Source organism: Netta rufina, assembly GCF_964035555.1.
Source record: "Netta rufina genome assembly, chromosome: 1".
NCBI lineage: Eukaryota > Metazoa > Chordata > Aves > Anseriformes > Anatidae > Netta > Netta rufina.
In genome coordinates, this window is record NC_140123.1 from 167,064,938 (window position 1) to 167,084,113 (window position 19,176).

Below are 19,176 nucleotides of genomic sequence, written 5' to 3' on the forward strand. Positions count from 1 at the left end.
TTGTCTCATATAAAATCTAATTATTTGCTTAATAAGTGAATGTTGCACTATTGAGGCTACTGATCGTTTTCACGATCAGAAAATCTTTTTTGGAAAGTAGTCTTATGAAGAACTTCCTGTTCATTATTTTTAGAATTATTTTAAAGATCTGTATTGTTGGGTGAGGCTAGTGGGGCAAACTGTTTTGAAGTATCATTACAGTAACTACTTAATGCTAAATCAAATACCGTGAAAAGACTGAGAAAAGGAGCAGTGCCCAACCACAAATGACAGGTACACTGCAGCTGGCATGTTTTAAAAGGAAGCCAGCAGGTGTCTCAGCAACATGTCACAGGGACCTTTAGAAATCCTTCTGTTACTGATGAGCACTCATAGTTGCACAGGCTGTCTCTCTCTTTCTAGGAGCCTCTCTAGGGTTCTCTCAGGTTCAAGATTCTGACAAAAGTAAGAATAATGGAAAAATCAGAAGTAACTACTCCTTATTATAATAATGCAAATGGATATATGTTGTCCCAATTATGTGCATTTGATTTTAAAGTGCTTTAAAATTTTGCTTAAGATGACAATATTTTTAACATTTCCTTTTACCATAATCATTGCTAAAACCTCTAACATTAAAACAGATTTTCTTTTAAATTTTCTTTAGCTTGGGTTGAGAATTGTCTTATCCAAGATGGATTGCAGTAAATGTATGATAGCTAAAGAACACTATATATGATAAAAATATTTTTTGGAAGGTTTGTTTTCTATAAATAATTCTTTTGTGGACAAAAGAGTTGCATCTTATTAACCATCGAGAGTTGCTGTAAGCTCAATGTCTACCTCAGCAGTTATATAAATTCATAGTAGAGATTTTGTCCAAGAGGTGAATGGAAGATTTTCTTCTGAGAGTACATTTAGTGACCTTCTAGTATTCAACTGAAATACAAAGTATAAAGTTGAATTTCCAAAATCAGTTTTTTATCATGCTAGCTGTTTTAGATCTATAAGACCAATCCTTGGAATACGCTGAGTTTTAAGAAACACTGCTGTGCGTTATCAGTGTGTCTTCCTTTACATAATGCTTCTTAATGTCAGAGACTCAGTAATTTGGAATACCAGTAGATCTGTTAGTTAGATGCAAAAATGAAATATGAAAGCAAAATAAAAAGTCCCCAATCTGCTACAATTTAGAATTCTTTTAAGGCTTAAAATCAGTGTAAACACCATTTGGTCTGATGTTAAATTTTTCATTGTTTTGGGCTAATGCTAATCAGTATTTACCTGAAGATTTGTGAACAATACCCATAGCATCTCTGGGGATTTATGGATTATCCATTAGTTACCTTCTGTTTCGGAACCAACTTTTAATTCTTCTTCAGCCATGGGAAGACTTGGTGTGTGTAGAATTTGGTTGGTGTGTGATAATCTATGTGGGGGAAAAAAATAACCATAAAAATATCTTAATTCTTCAGATTCAGAATAGCTAACAAGTCATCAAAGAGGTTGTCTAAAGCCCTCGGAAACAATCTCTATTTTCTCAAAAATAAAGTTGGGGGAAGAAAAAGGAAATGTAAGTGTGGTGAAAAAGTTTGGAGATTTGGAAGATGAAGTGAGATGGTGGGGCATAATGGTTGCCAGTGGCCTCTGTTCTGACCTTCGGCATCCTCTTGTGCCTTGGGTTTTCTGTCTATGAAACCAATGATGATCCCAATGATACCAAGCATTTTACAGTGAACGGCACAAAGTTATGCTTGGCTGTTATTCTAAAGTAAAAATGGCAGTAAGATCCTGTTAAATCTCCTGCCCCCTTAGGATGATCTCTCTTTTATAAGGAAAGGGTTTTCCGGTTGGTCTGTTTCAGTAGAACATTATTCTGGCATGCAGCAAATAGAAACTGAGAGCTGAGACTAAGCTTTTAACATTAATAAACTTTTCCTTTTATTTTTTTTTTTTATTTTTATTTATTTATTTATTTATTTTTTTACCAACTATTGCTGTAGTCTCATTCTTTCAATGGGAATCTGTGTCAACCATGGTACTTGGAATAGTGTGAAATTCCTCAGGCTCTAACGTACTTAGAAAATTTATTGGAAATAAAAGATAAGGAAATCTGTCTGTCAGCAGAAATATTAGAAATCTCATATTTATTGACATCTAATATGCATAGACAAGTTAAGTGTGTAGCAGAGAATATTATTTGTCATGCAAATAGGACTCTAATTGAAAAGATGAAGAAAACCCTTGAAAATTCCAAATTAATTGTGACATTTGTAAGATTGTGATCTCTGTACACTGTCCTAAGAGCTCTTTTAGTATTTGATGTGCTTGTTAAATTTCATTTTCTCTCAGTCAGTTTTTCTTTACAGGAGGATGTTGCTGCAGAGCGGAGAAAACAGGCTGTGGTAGAACAAGTGATGGTGGATCAGTTATCCAGGTAAGTGAATTTACAACGTTAAACTACAGTGTTCCCTACAGAAGAATTTAGGTCAGAGAGTGTTTGACTTCTCTTGCTTGGAAGATGTTTTGATGACCTCATTGTAACTCTTATGTAGTCTTACATAGTGCTATTTCTAAAATCCCTTTAAGTGAAAAACCTTTTTAATCTAAAATCACTTTCAAGTGCTATGTTTAAGTTCATTTTTCATCTGAGAAGAAGTGTTGATTTTACATCTGAATCTAATTTGTGGGTTTTACAGTAACAGTACTTTTCAGAAATAACCTTCTTTTACATCTGCAATATATATGGATACCTGTTGTTACAAATTACATATCTTTAGTATTTATTTCCTGTTATAAGGCTGTCACCTTTACTAAAATTCCTTTATTAATATTGACACAACATCTCTCTGAAGTAAAGGAGTTATTATATGAGTGTTAATCAGGAAGGAAAAAAAAAGGAGCAGATTAATCAAGTTGATCTAGGTTGTACAGGAAAGCTCTCCTAACTTCATTGCTATGCCTTTACCTCCAAGATAGCATTGTTTCTATGTACAAAGATCCCATCATAGGTTAAGGAGGAGAAAAAAAAAGTAATAGGTAAAGATGAGTATATTAAAATTATTTTTCTTATTATTGTTCCCATAAACTTGTTCTGAACAAAGCCAAGTGCAAGGTCCTGCATCTGGGTCAGGGCAATCCCAAGCATAAATGTAGGCTGGGCAGAGAATGAATTGAGAGCAGCCCTGAGGAGAAGGACCTGGGGGTGTCGGTTGATGAGAAGCTCGACATGAGCCAGCGATGTGTGATTGCAGCCCAGAAAGCCAAATGTATCTTTAAGTACAGAAATCACCGATTAAAACAAAGCAAACAACAACTAAGAAATGCTTGTCCCGTATCATATCTTTACAATGATGTAGTTAGAGCTGATTATTACAGAGATTGTGTTAAAATGATGCTAGTTGTGTTGAAGTGTTTCAGTGCTGCTGGTGTTGGATTGGTTTTATGCATCTTGGATCATAGATGGTCATTCCATTCTTAACCTTCTTCAGCTGCTTCTCCTTATTTTTGCATGTATCCGTGCATCTCCTGCTCTGTTGACAAAGTCAAAACAATATCCAGTAGTGCTGCAGCTTCATCAAGATGAACTTTTACTTGCAAAAATCTCTGTTTATTTTCCAAATATAACTGTGCCAGTACTGCCAAACAAATTGGTATCAGATAGCAGGTTGTTAATCAGGAAAGATTAGTTCAAAACTGTCACATGGAAAATCTATTAAAGGAAACACAAAAGGTTTTTTGATTGTTTTAATAGAACCAATCTTGCAGTTAAATTATTATAACTGATGTGTGCAAAGTTGGATCTGCACAGATCGGAGAGAAAGTTTATAAATTTACATTAGCTATGCAAAATTGTTTTTTCCTTCTGATTATTAATATTATTAATAATTGTTGTAAAATAATTGTAAAAATTAATAATTAATAATTATTAATTATTGATTTCAATAGCATGTATTTTAAGGGGTCTTCTCTTTTGTTTATTTGTTAAACTGATACTAAGATACTAAGATTAAACTGATACTGTTAGTCAGCTGATTATCTTAATAATCAGTTTAATATCTTGATATTTTAATATCACTTCCAAAACTCTAAGAAAATAATTTGCCTATCTGCAAAGTTATTACATAGTAGTGCACTACCAGACTGTTCTTTCATGTATTTGATTTAGAGTAATGGATTTCAGAACTTGTAAAAACAAAAAAAAACAAAAAACAAACAAAACCTAAAAGAACAACCAACCAAATAAACAAGAAACCCTCCCTCAAATTTATGCAGGTGTAATGGCTAACTTCAACGTGTTATTATTGCATTATTCACATGGCATTTTTATTTATTTATTTTGTTTGTTTTTCTTCCTTGAGTAAGAATATGTTAGAACTGAAATTTAAACTTATTGTTAGTCAGGGAGCTTCTCCCTGTTCTTTTTGGTCAGAGCTGTTATAAGTGACCCAGAACAATCCACACGTGCTGATGTTTCCAAGGAAGCTCATGGACTTCTGGGACTTGGGAACACACCCATGCGTTTTAGAAAAAGAACACTGCATGAAACAAAGTAAGTTTTCTCTAGTGGTCATTCTTTAGAAATATTTTTTTTTGTTGTTGTTATTTTGGGCTCTGCAGTCTCTCTTTGCCTTTCCAGGTGTTTTATTCCTCACTTGGAACAAACAACTTCATCTGGGGTCTTATTGTTTGCCTCCCCTGTTTCTATAATTGCCTAGTGGGACCTATTTGTGGATTCTCTATGTATAATGATTCATAGTATTTATAAAACATGGAAGAACCATCTTAAGCTCATACTGATACTGTTTATCACAGGGTTTTCTCAGTCTGAGTTGGTTGAATCCTTGCAATGCTGATGTATGCTTTTAGAGATTCTCATCCTGAGGTGCTTAAAATTACATAAATATACATCTATAAATGCTTATGTAGATCTTAACAATATAATCATACTTTTCCTTCATGTTTTGATTTCTGCTGAAAAATTGGCATTTAAATGTAATTTCTGAACTGTGAGCATTAAAACAGTAACTCCAACAGCTTAAGAAAAAATGAGAAAATATTTTGATTTTCAGCAATGCATGCTGAAAGCAACATGATTCTGCAGTTCCTGTTTTTATTATGTTAATCTTTCTCAACATGCAGGCAAATATCCCTGCTTTGTATGTTTTAACATGATCTTCTGAAGTCTTTTTCAACAAACATCATCATTTTATTTAAAAGAAAAAAATGGCAAAAAAAAAAAAAACTGTTTCAAGAACAATCTCTCAGTCTCAATCTGCTATACTCATCACATGAACAAATCTCTGTTTTGGGAACTGGTTATAATCAATATAAAGTATCTAAGTGAGGAAAGAAGCCCCCACATGGGTATTTTGCAAGAAAATTGATTGAGTGGTGTAAGCATGATGGTTGGTAGAGGTTTAATTCTTGACATAAGTGCATATAAACAAAATATCCCATTCATGTCTATGCTTTCTGTAGATGTAATCTCATATGATGTAATTACAGTGTGCTTTCCACATTGCAACTCAGAGTTGCTTTCTAATTCAACTACAAGAACCATATCCTCAGCCAGTTGCCAAGGATACCGTATTTTACATTTTTTTTCTGTTTTGAAATGGTTATTTTCATATGCACCATTGCTTTGTGAGCATATAGATATCATTAATATGCTGCATTATTTTCACAGAATAAGGACCAAATCAGGATTGACTGAAAGCGTTCTCTCTAACAAGCTACGCTTTGATAGTAGGATTATATCAAGGTAATCACACATTCTGTAAAGCCTTTTAATTCTATGAATTTATGAATGATAGTTGTTACCTCGTTGAAATATTTAATTGCACTGAATTTTTCCTTCTCTGTTACATGTGTAGAAAAAAAGTATATGCTATGCAGGTAGAGAGCATATAATACACCTGACATGGCTGATACAGTGGGTTTACTGTCCCGTTATACAGCATTAAGATACATAAGTAATGTTACCATCATGTCAGTCATAGCTCTGTGCAGGACAATTGGCACAGGGATGTAAAAGAGTGCTCTTCACCATTACGTGTCACTTAGTTGTAAATTCTTTTAGCCTTTTCTTAGTGTGTGGCAACCATTGTGGATTGAAAGGATGGCTTTGTCTTTTTTGTAGCTCCTTACATACTAAGCTTACAAGCTGAGGGCATCTTTGTTCTGAATTGAGTAGTGGTGACATAAACATATTCTTCAGCTCTGGAGCAGCGGGCTGTATAGACATAGTCAAGGATTCAGCCCCATAGCTTCATCTACCATAAAGAATGCAGTAGTCCAGATTTACATCATCCTTTAGCGAATGAAAATTATATTGGCATACTAAAACATGAAGCTTTGAAAGACGTTCTTAATGTTATGGAACAGAATATTGCATTAAGATGTGTTCCCAAATCCAGAAGATGGATTCCAGAATGGTTTAGTGAAAATAGATGGCTCTTTCAAAGATAAAGATTGTACAATACGCAAGATTGGATATAAAATGCATATTTCAAAATAGAAGTGTTATTTGTGTTTAGGTTGAATAAGGTTTGTGTAGATGCAAAAACATAAAGGTGCTTTTCAATTTTCCTTTTAGAAATGGTCGTGATGCCTGTAGAGAGTTGATTGGATTCTTTTTTGCATATGACCAATCCCTTACTGTGTATGAATTCCGGCAGTTTGGAAAAAACAGGTAGGTTAAGTTACTTTAAAAAAAAATAAATTATAAAACATCTTTCACTGTACTTATCAAACATAAATAAGTGTAATTGTTTTAAGATTAGTTTTGAATTATTTCACAGAACAAATGCCTTGCCTTTCATTCAGAAGGGAATTTATCATCATCAGCGAGGACAAAAGAAGGGAAAAGCTTATGATCTTAGTGACTTCTATATTGTAAGTATTCTACTGAATGCAAGGCAGTTTTATTGGTGATTTGAAAATAATATTTAGATATAATATTTAGATATTCAAACTGAAAATTGTTATCTAGCATTTAGGGGAAGACTTCTGGTCTTCCCTTCAGTAATGTTGTTAAACTAAGTTTTTCAGGAGTCTGGACTATTTTGCTGTCCCATGATTTAGGGATTCCACTTTTGGCTTCAGTTTGTAGATTTTCCACTAGAGGGCACAAGACTGCAGACAATGTAGACCTTTTTGTAGCTAAAATGAACTATTTGGGAAGGAGAGCTCTGAAGTAGAAGACCTCAGTACTTCTTAAAAAAGTAATGATCTTTGTGAGGTTTGCTGATGTTTTTGATGAAGGCATTGACTGAATATTTTTTTAAGCATGAGGGAATTGGTTTTAACTTAAAAGTTTGAAAATATTTACCACCAGCTTTATAGAGAGAGCTTTTGTTACAATTTTTTGTTTTGTTTTGTTTCTTTTCTTTAAAAAGGTGATTGTTTGAAACATCATTTGAATAAGTAGCATGTATAGTCAAGTTTCTACTTAACCGAACATTTAAAATTATGGTAGACTTGATACACCAGATAACCTGATTGTTGACTATGGATCATATTGTGTCTTCTGTGCTGCTGTACATCTGTACTTGGTGAAGTGTTCATTGTTTTTAAATATAGGCATTTTCATAAATATTCATAAATTTTGAAATACAGGATGTTTTTGCTGCATACTCCTGTAAATCTTAAGTTTAGAGCAACCAATGCATTTGAATGAAGGCAACATGCATTTGAATGAAGGTAAATAAAGGCAACATCAGCTTTTAGCATTTTGTAACCCTTATGTAAGCACTTGATTAACCCTAGCAGTTTACATGTAGCTGCCATATAGGAGTTTCCAAAATGAAATAGATGACTTTGTTTATGGTATGGAGATTGAAGCTTTTTTTTTTTTTTTTTTTTTTAGAAATTTTTTTTTTGGTTGTCATTTGTATCTTTGCAACCTGCAAATGGAATTATGGGAATGTGTATTAAATAAAGGTGTGTCTTAAAGACATCCACAAAATATACTGTCCCGGAGTCCATTATCTCTTTGGAATGATGTCGTATTTGTGAATATCCATATCTTCAAGCTCAGTTTCCCGGATGACATTAAGATACACAAATCTTTCACAAAGTCCAAGTGATTGACACACTTGCACAGCAGCAATATCTTCCTACTTTGGGTGTTGGAATCTTTAGAATCCAAGCCTGCATGGATATTATAGTTAGAGCTACTGCTTTTTTGATTCTTCACAATGTTCTTTTTTTTTTTTTTTCTTCTTTTTTTTTTTCCCTTCCTCTCTGTCTCACAAACCAGTTACCTCACATATTTTCCAAAGTTAAAGAAGCTATGTCCCCTGTCCCCAGCTTGGAGGGAAGAGGAGTTTTAATACTCAGAAGGGACAGTACTGAATAGAACTTTTTACTACTATTAGTGTGTTTTTATTCAATATTTATTACTGAAATACAGTAATTTTAAAGAATAACTACATATTTAAGCACTGCAAGGATGTCTACCTTTTGGTTGTTTGTTTATATTAAATATGATTGTAGGTTATTGAGTGTAACTGTAGAGGGTTTCTTATAGTCTGAAAACTTGGCTCTCAGAGAATCATTGTGGCACCTTCTGTGATCCTCTGTTCTGTGGTCCAGTGAGTTTTGGATTCCATAAGAATGGAATATAAGGGATAAGAAAAATACAAAAGTAGAGCCTGGCTGATGGAACAACAACCTATAGTATCACATTACTCAATTGTGAATTAGGGTAGAGTAGATGCTCTTACTAGACAAACCTCCACGTAGAAGATAAAGTTTTATTTTGAAGTCTGTTTGTTTTTATTTAGTATTAGGAAAGCTCTGTTAATAAGGTTAACTGACCTTAGTTACACTTTTTCCATTGTTTCATAGCAAGACTTTAATGATCATACTTCTGAAAGTCTTGCAGAACATATTCTACAAACTATGTGACCTGTTTGTAAACCATTCTATGTTTTGCCAACAGGGAGCTAACCTAACTTTCCGAAGTGTTGATCATAATCTTCCAGAAAGTGTTAAGCAGAACCCAGTCCTCACCCTTCGTGTGATAAATATTGATGAAACAGCTATGGATTTTCTCAAGTAAGTGCAGCTAACTTTTTCAGATTAGTCTTCCTTAAGCAAAAAATACTTTTTTTATAAGAGCTTCTAACATGTTATTTATACTGTTAAAAAATCTGTATTTAGGCTGTTGTTAGGAGAAATTAGTAATAGATTTGAGTGGATGTTCTATAATTCAATAACTTCCTAGAATGATAAGGAGTAACTTGAAAAAAAGAATTAATTAAATATGAAGCTATCTTACTTGCTTTGTTTGAAGTCTTTTTAACACAAACCATATTCTGAAACTTTTCTGATGCGATGAACTAATGTACTATGTTCAGGGGAAAAATCATTTTTTTGTGATCAACATTATTATTGAATCTTTTGTGAAGCTTATATTAACTGCTTATATCAGTTATGCCAATACAAGTGTTTGAACACAGGCAGGAGAGGGATTGATGGTTTCTTTTTTTTTTTTTTTTTTCCCCATCTTCCTTACTTCCTTTTTGTATGCGCTCTTTCTTCAGTCTTTGAGATACTGCTACACATTGTAGACTGCAGGCATTTGGGCATCTTATTTCTCAACACGTTTATTTTCTCATCCACTTGCTGTATTCCCTCCAGTCAGGTATTGATACATATCAGTAAGATCACCCTGAGCATTCTCCAGGCTAAATATTCTCAGTTCTCACAGCCTCTCCTTGTAAATCTACAATCTATAAAAGATTGGTACTACAATCTCTTCTTGACTACGACCAACAGTAACAGCCTCAAATATATTTAGTATCTAAAAACTACTTTCATCAGAACATCTTAACTAACCATTATTTTTCTTTTTGCAAGTGTTGAGATATATGAAGCTTGTTCTCAGTTACGGTAATATTCACTTTAAGGTCCCTTTACACTGAAAGCTCTGCAAAGAGGCCCTAGTGAGCTAACAGTCCATAAAACTGTAAATTCAAATTTAATTGGTTGTAGAAACATATAGCTGTATGATGCTAACTGTTCCCTCTGCAGGGTCTTCATGAAATAAAATAGTTTAATATTGGTTGGCTTATGTAGGATATTTTACATCTTAGAAGCATATCATTTTGGTAATTTTTTTTTTTTTTCATTTGTTGATAATTTTCTACCTATGGAATTTGGAGGCGATCCAGTGTTATTTCTGAAAGGCTGAGAATGAAGACCTGTTCATTGGGTTTTAAATTCATATTTTCTGCTACTTTTTTTCTGGTACTTCTTTTTTGCTACTTCTTTTTTATACACTCTTAACCTGAGGTGTGCCTTTTTTTTCAGGTAGTAAATTGAAGTCTGTCTAATTCTTCTGAACGCTGTGTCTGGGTGGGGGTGTTATTGAACTGTAACTCGGTCTTCTCTGGTGGAAAACTCATGATCTGAGTCCTTTTATCCAGATTAATGTACCCACTCAGGTGGGTAGAGTCAAAAAGGTCTGTTGCAGATTTTCAGGAGCAGCTACGCCCTTCTGCCACAAGCTATGAATCTTTTGTGTTTTATGTTTGTTTCAGTGAGAGTACATGTATGTTGTCTTCTGTAGATGGTTGCCTTTACAGTTTAGGTAGTTTGATATGGACAAGTTCATACGGACTTCATAATGGGAGGTAACCAAACTGGAGTGAAAATTCTTAATAGCAGAGAGGTAAGTCTTCGGCCTCCAAAATAAGGAGTAGTCCTTCATGGCAAGGCACTGGTGAACAAGTAGTTTGAAGCTGGCAGTAGTTTTTACATCTGTTTTCCTACTGTAATTAAAAGATAACTACAGCACTTTTTTTTTTTTTTTTAAATCTTCCAGTAGGTTCTTCCACAGTATTTTTTCTATCAAGCTTCATACTTACTTCTGATTGGGATTACTGGGAAGCCCTTCTGAGAACACACAATACAGAATTTCACCATAAGTTTTAGTGAAGGAACCTGAGATGCACTGATCCAGCTTTTGGGCTAAACCCTTGCCATAGTTTGTTCTCTTAGTAGTTAACTTCTTTAACTACTGTGAGTTTACATTGTTTTCATTTGGCAGACATATAGTTAGCATGTAGGAATGAGAATAGAAACAAATGACCTCAGAAACTCAGTATTTATTAAGTCAGATTCCATGTCAAATACCTGTAGCTAATCATGTTTTCTTCAGAAGAGGATGCAAAACAGCACATTGTTGAAAGATAAGGTGCTTTCAATAAGGTGTTTATTAATGGTTAGCTTGTATTTGAAATGAGAAGGCTTATGCATTTGCCAACAGAAAACTTACGTGCTTTACCTTGCTTTATGTGCTTTAACCTTGGTAGTTAAGACTCCTATTTGGTCCCAGTACAAGGTGGCTCCTCCCTTCATAATTTATCACTCATATCTGAACTAGAAGCATTTCTTTCTTCTGGATGTGTATAACCTACAGTTAGCAGTGTAAGCACAGAAAAAAAAATATAAAAGTAATTCGGAATGGTGTTAACATTTCTGTCATTAATATCTGTCATTACAGATTTTTAATTATCTGGACATATTACAAGAAATTGATTCCTTGATTTGAGGGAGATTTTATTTTCCCTGAGGGTATATGTTTATCTATTCAACATTCAAATAAAAATGCATCAATATCCATAAACATGTTTTCCTGGAGATTTGAACTTTGCTGGTGTTCTTTTAAGAAGGCTGATCAGAATACTGGGACAAATTCTCTTTTTGTGTGATTCCCATTTATTGTGTCCTGTTCATTTGCTTTTTTTTTTTTTTTTTTTTTTTTTCCCCAAGCATTTTTGTGGAGCATTTTTAGAAATCCATGACTTATTTATTAGAGCCCTCTTAAATGGATTACATTATGTAGTGCTGCAAGAACTAAGCAAAGAAAGCAGGTTTTTAAACAATAATTAGCATACATGCATATTTGTCTTCCTTAAAATCTTTGGTGGAAAACTTTTCAGGTTCTTCAAAGTTTCTATCAATACTATGTCCATTCCTTCTATGAAAAATGTCCATCCATTAGCTTGCAAATTTCTCATTATCTCCTTGTTTAGTAAATTATGGCCATTGCTCTTTGGAGCTGCTTGTAGGTTGCATGGAGAATGCACGGTCACTGCAGTTACAAGATCTGGAATTCTCTCTTACTGCTCTCAGGTGCCCTTGATGGACCATGTCCATGGCAATTCTTCCTCGGTTCAGGACATACACTGTCGTATACTGTTGGTTGAAAGAATATGGAACCTGTTCTTACTGTAAGGAACTCATAGTGTGTGAAATACGTGAATACTGTCAGATGGAAATCTTTCAAATAATTCCATTTCTCTGCAGAAGTATTCCTTTGTTGCTGTGTTGGTCCCCAGTGCCTCCCTAAGTGATACTGTTCTTGATCTGCATCGTGGAAGATAATCTCTTCTGCCCTTAATAACAACGTTAGTCTTTTTGCCCATGTGTTCCATTAATCATAAATGAGGCAAGACATAAAACAGGTGGAAATTTGCTGACTATTTTTCTTTAATCATTTAGTTGTTGGTCTTACAATTTAGACATTTTGCTAGGAAAATAAAGATTCAAGACATTACTTGTATAGTCTTTTTTCTTTTCTTTTCTTTTTTTTTTTTTTTTTCTCTTAAAGAGAGATTTATAGCTACTTCATGTTATTTTCCTGGTAACTAAGTGTTGCTGCTTTAACAAACTTTTCCACTGGTCTGAGCTGAAGATTAGGACTGTCCAGATATGCTTCTGGAGACTGTACAAACAGGAGGAATTATGCATGAGTTATAAATTGGTAGAGGAGCTGCGAATGGAATAGTGTCAGACAAGAGTTTCTCTATATCTGCAACTATTCAACAAGGAATTTTTTGTATGCCACGTCAAACTCAAGAACTTGGATGCAATGCTTATCAGAGTAGTATAAGAATTAAATACAAAGTTCAAATTTATTTATTTTTTACTACAACTATTTTGAATTCAGTAATATTACATTTTCACTAATAATAATTTTCACTAATCAACTTTAAATTGTTGCTATTTTAGAGCTCCCTCTGAGGAATTCAAGCAAGAATGTTCTGAGCAAGATAACAGCAGAGTTTTCAAAAAGATTCAAGGTTTGTGTCTACCAGAACACACTTATTTTTAATTTCTGTATCTGACTTTATAGCTCAGCACAAAGAAGAGTGGTGGCATTTCAAAGATTTTATTTGAATAAATGAAGCTAACCAAGAGTTAGATATTTATCAGAATATTACTAAAATCTGATACTGGGATAAACTGTTCATAAGAATACTTTCTACTCTTAACTTTGCTTCTTTAAATAAACAGTCTGGCTAAAGATCATGGAAACAGTACGCAATAATTGTGAATGTAACAGATAAAATATCACTGTGATGACAAAATCTTAAAAAAGAATGCTAAATCATAACACTGATCCTATGTTAAATTAGCATCAAATTAAAAAAAAAATACTGGTGAAATATTCAAACAATCTTATTTATTCAGTTAATTCTGCTTTAGATAGTTCTTTGGCCATTATTTCTACCCATTAAAAAGTAGTTTTTTCATATTCTTCAATGTTATCTGTACTAAATATGTGAGTACGATTTAATAGTATATTCTAGAATATGTAATTGTATTTTGCCAATTTCCTACCTGTAGTCTTTTGGACAAGAGCATAGCTTTGTGTTTAAAACTGTAGAAGGATGTTTATGTACTTGCTGTGTAACTTGTAGACCACAAAAACTGTTGAAGTGAACAGTTTTTAGTTTGTAGAATCTCCAGCATAACTTTTAATAGCTGAACCCACTTCCAGTAGGCACTTTCTGATCACTATAATGTAGTTGAGCACTTACTTTTAGAAAGATTGTTGGAATAACACATTAGGGATATATTTTTTTATATTCTAGTTCTCCACCTCTTTTTTTTTTTTTTTTTTTTTTTTTGGTCCTGCTGTAATGCACACAAGCTGATTTCTCAATTATCTGACCATATCTAAGACTTGCTGGTGTGCCCTGGAAGAATGCGTAGTGTATATACTTCAAGATGTATTTCAATGTACTTCTGAGTTTGATCTTTACTGGAAAAAAATCATCCCTCATCCTCCTCTCCCAGCCCTAAAGAGAAACTGCTGCACAGAGATTTTGGTAAAGCCATCATTTTTACCATAGAAACAGTTCTTTGCCTAACATTTTGGAATGATTTTACAGAATTACTGATATTTGTTCTTGTTTCCACGTGTATTTAACATGTTTGTACTGAAGAAAAGTAACTGTGTGTCCCATAATGGGATGTTTATATTACCAAAGTAGTGTTGCTGAATTGCTTTGGGCATTGAATAATAGTGTGTATGTATTTGATTCCAGTGGAAGTTAGCAGTTTCATAATCTGAACACAACAGACATTCTTTCCTTCTGTGATCTTTTTAATGTTTTATTAAATGTTGCTGCTGCTTTATGTGATTTCTATTCACATGTTAAGTAAACGATAATTTTCTTTTGAACTCTCATCAGGTCATCAAAGGTATGAGAGTCTGGATGTGATGATGTGTCTTTTAACCAGCAGTGTTAAAAACAGTTGTGGTCTTGTTTACTTTTGTAACAGCCCTATAGCATACGGTTAACTTCAGTTAATCGTTATGCCCTTTCCTTCTGTAAATCCTCAGGTATGCTCAGAGAAACACTAAGTAAAAGAGGAGTTCGTGTTGTAACAGGCCTAGGAAAATATTTCCGACGTATAGACAAGAACAGAAATGGTTTTCTCTCTCAGGCAGACTTTAAAGAAGCTCTGAAAGTATTCCATCTGGAAGTGCCTGAAGGGGTAAGTTGAAATTATAAGGCTGAAATTATAAGGTTATACTCATATACTAATACTTAGGTAAGTGAATACTTATCTCACTTTAATTTATGGTATCACCCCTTTGCTTAAAGCTACATCTTAATACCTATTTTTGCATTTTTTTTCCTTGTGTTGTTATATTGGCATTTCTGCATTCAGGCCTATTTAAATTCTTGAATGAAGAAACAAATAAGAGTGCAATCTTCTTGTCTTATGAAGAGGGGCAAGTGGAATTGCAATCCAGTTTTCTTTTTCAGCCTTTTGAAGATATTCTATAGGATACTATTTACTAATTGCTCTTCTTTTTAAATATTATGTTACAAGGAAAGCACACAGTTATCAAAATGGTTAATAATGTGAATTATGGTCATCAGTGACCAATGATGACTTAGGTTATTTTGAGAAGTGTTTGAGTCAGCTTGGATGGGGACATTGTTCTTTGTGACAGTATTGTAATTTCCTGTTGTAGCAATTGTTTTTTATTTCTATGACATAGTGAAAAACTTTGGCAAAATATTTTAAAATTACAGGACTTTGAATCCTTGTGGCTTATTCTTGATGACAGCAAGAGTGATAAAGTTGATTATGGAGAATTTGTTCGTGCCATAATTGGAGAAATGAATGAATATCGGAAAGCATTTGTAAGAAAAGTAAGTTTCACTGCAGATAGTGTAGATATTTTGCAGTCTAACTTCTGTTGGTTGGAGTTGGTTATTTATTACATTTTGAATTTTTTTTTTCTTAAATTTTGTATCTGGTAATTGACTTTTTAACCTGTCAGATTAGTGTGTTAAAATAAATGTAAATTAGAAGACAGCATGCTGTTCCATTGTTGAGTTAGTTAATTTTGAACAGCAACCTAGAAACAAGTCCTTTATTATTTTAGGTTTGAGTATGCATGCTATTCTTACAGCTTACTCCAGTGTGTAAGGCATCTGGCACTGCAAAGCTCTGTCTTCCAGAAATCTCTTCCTGTATTTTGGCAGATGACTATATTTGTTATCCATATGCACTGTGTGCGTTTTTTTTTTTTTTTCTCAATGTCTAAAATAGAGGCAATAATACTTCTCTTCTTTGAGACATACAATTAGAGGCATTACATTTGCAAGAGTTTTTTACATTTGAAATGTCACTTTGTTATTTGTCTATATAGAAACTGGAAAGACAAAGGGATTGGCAATGTATTGTGACTGTAACCAGTATTTCATGCTGGAAACAAACCAGCCAGTATCATAGTGATGGGATATCATAAAGATCAAGAAATGGGACATGCTTTTGTTCTCTTAATCATGGATGACCTGACTGTCCCAGCCTTATGTAGTGGTATGTGTATTAGAGTAAGCTGTTGAAATTAAAGTGAAGCTGCTCTTAGTAGTGCTGTAGAGGCACATTGGAATGATGCCGGAATCTTAGTAATTGGAGGAGACAGAAAGGAAGCAGCTTAACTGCTGATTCTAAGGATGAGCTAGAAATTTTGGAGAGAAGACAATTTTTTATTTTTACTTTTTCTGAGTTTGTGAGTGGACCACATTTGAAGTAAAAGTTGTCAAGATAAAACAATTGTGAAATTCCATAATGTTGAATCCTTTACTAGTATCTGGCGACTATGATAGTAGATTCAAAATACTTAAATAAAATAGGTAAATGAGAATAATCCATCGAACGAGATCTGAAAATATGTGTTAGGTAGCTAAGTGTGTTTGGACTTTATTTTTTTCTGCCTTTTTTTCCTCTTTGTTTAGGCTTACATGAAACTAGACTTCAACAAAACTGGAAGTGTTCCTATGGTAGACATCAGAAAATGTTACTGTGCAAAGAAACATCCACTAGTATTGGCAGGTAATTACCATTAACAGCAACAACAACCAAAAATAAAAATCCACAATTAAAGCAATGAACTTGTTAGTAGAGATATGAGATCCAGAAACTGAAACTAATATAAACTGTTTTCATTTCAGCTGTTAACATGAACTTTTTTCCCTCTGATTACCTATGATGTACCTTATCTGGAACTTGGCTATAAATAGTAATGGAATTCATTACTATTCACAATATTACAGAATCACAGAATTTCTAGGTTGGAAGAGACCTCAAGATCATCGAGTCCAACCTCTGACCTAACACTAACACTCCCCACTAAACCATATCCCTAAGCTCTACATCTAAACGTCTTCTAAAGACCTCCAGGGATGGTGACTCCACCACTTCCCTGGGCAGCCTGTTCCAATGTCTAACAACCCTTTCAGTAAAGAAGTTCTTCCTAAGATCCAACCTAAAACTCCACTGGTGCAACTTTAGCCCATTCCCCCTCGTCCTGTCACCAGGCACGTGGGAGAACAGACCAACCCCCACCTCGCTACAGCCTCCTTTAAGGTACCTGTAGAGAGTGATAAGGTTGCCCCTGAGCCTCCTTTTCTCCAGGCTGAAAATTAATGCTTGCTTTCTATCATGCTGCAAATGCTTCATATATATAGGTTAGATTCCTTTCCTTACCTGTGTAGGACTACATTTAAGTAGTTATATATCGGCTCTTATGTGCAAGAAATCACTAACCCCTATGATATCAGTAATTTTAAATTAAGAGAATACTCTCCTTTTCATATTACTGGTTTTCCTCAACTTCTATAAGGCTTCCAAGTGACACTAGATGTACTCATCACTTGGGGATCCTTCTGAATAAATTATTAATTTATTTCTGGGACATGGATTGTCATTCTTTACAGAGAAAATGTTGGTATCTTTGTTATTTTTCAGGCTTCACAGAAATGTTTGAATACCACCATTGGAAAGATAAGAGTTTAAATCTTTGTTTCTAAAATAATATCTCCAGATACCAAACTAGTTAATGTGAGTCTCCTTAGTGTCCCGAACCTTTCTATTTTACCAGTTGAAGAAAAGATGTTTTCTGTTTTGCCAGTGACCTTAATAGTAATATATGTGAGGATATTTTGTGGATTAAGGATGTTGGACATTCCATTTTTTTTTCCATTGCTGTAATGCTATATTTTCTCCATTTTTTTCCTCAATGCAATAAAAGTAAACTAAAGTATAATCTTTATTAAGTTGCTAGAACACACGTGTCAATTCCAGAACATTTTTGAATGTAAACTTGCATCTTAAATTGTTCCTAGAGCTTTGAACTCATATTACATTAAACACATGATTTATCACAAGTTTACTTCTGATTTACCAGAATTTTAATTAAGGAATGTGCCATTCAGTTTTAGCAGTCATTTGAAGAAAAATCTTCCTGATCTTATAATCTATTGAAATTGACTTTGGCCTCATGTTTCCAATGATATTTAATGCTATAGTTTGCTATTAAAGGAAGGTAATTTCTGCAGCTGATGTTAAGTGAACAAATGACTTCATTGCCGCCTGTGAAATATTGAATTTGTTCAAGAAAAATATTTGCAAGCCAAAATCTTAGATTTTCTTTCCTAAAATATATTAACTGTCATATATTCACTGGTCTTGAAAATGTAATTAATGGAAAAAAAATGCACTCACAGGCAAAGCTACAGAAGAAGAAATTACAGCATCATTTCTAGAAACATTAGGAGAGTCCTGCAGCAATCCCAATGAAGTGTCCTATTCTGAGTTCGAAGACTACTATGAAGGATTAAGTATTGGAATCATGGATGATGATGATTTTGTTAACATCTTAAGGAACCCTTGGGGAATTTAGAGTGGAAGAAGACAAATGAAAAAGAAAGACCTTCTGAACAAGAAGTGAACTAAACAAGGAAGAGTTTAGTTGTGACATGCATTACTTCACGATTAGTGTCTTAAATCAATTTAAAGGACTGAAAATTGTAGATGCTTTCAGAATAATAAAAGTTAAGTTTCTTACAGTCTGTTGAGCAGTACTAAGCACTTTTTCCATATAAATGGTGTCCATGCATTTTCATTGGCTGTTCACCATACCAGAAGGCAGCATTAACTTGATACTAGAATGAAGTGTCTTTTTCGAATTCCCTCTTATTTTAAAATACTAAAATGTGTGAGATTATGTGCAAGATAAATTTTAGTTTTATGATTTTGTAAAGCTTTAGATATGATGTAAATGGTGTAAATATCTGTGGTAGCTTTTCTTCATTTTTCTTTTTATAAAAATGCCATACTTTTTCTTATAACGTTCTTTGCTTTGTTTCTTATGTTTTATGCTGGTGGTCAGCCTGAGAGAGAGCAGGCCATCCTCATCAAATTTGGAGGAAGACCGCAGTACTGAAAATGCAGAGAAAGTCACACCAATTAACCTTTAAACTAGTGTCCAGACCATCTCTGCTGACTTTTTTTTTTTTTTTTTTTTTTTTTTATTCAGGGATTTTCAGATGAGCATTGAATCCCAACAGCTTTAACAAGCACAAATATATT

General features: G+C 33.7%; 1 protein-coding gene across 1 annotated transcript in view; it reads left to right on the forward strand.

Moving 5' to 3' along the window:
* Positions 1-18,487, forward strand: part of CAPS2 (calcyphosine 2) — a gene marked incomplete at both ends in the record, with an annotated part of 30,869 nt that extends 12,382 nt beyond the window's left edge. The window contains 11 exons of the mRNA XM_084285796.1: positions 2,349-2,416; positions 4,412-4,531; positions 5,669-5,743; positions 6,578-6,673; positions 6,783-6,876; positions 8,927-9,042; positions 13,006-13,076; positions 14,627-14,781; positions 15,330-15,449; positions 16,542-16,638; positions 18,312-18,487. Coding sequence (XP_084141922.1) covers positions 2,349-2,416; positions 4,412-4,531; positions 5,669-5,743; positions 6,578-6,673; positions 6,783-6,876; positions 8,927-9,042; positions 13,006-13,076; positions 14,627-14,781; positions 15,330-15,449; positions 16,542-16,638; positions 18,312-18,487 — 1,188 coding nt within the window. The remainder of the gene's footprint in view (positions 1-2,348; positions 2,417-4,411; positions 4,532-5,668; positions 5,744-6,577; positions 6,674-6,782; positions 6,877-8,926; positions 9,043-13,005; positions 13,077-14,626; positions 14,782-15,329; positions 15,450-16,541; positions 16,639-18,311) is intronic.
* Between the last annotated feature and the right edge of the window lie 689 nt (positions 18,488-19,176).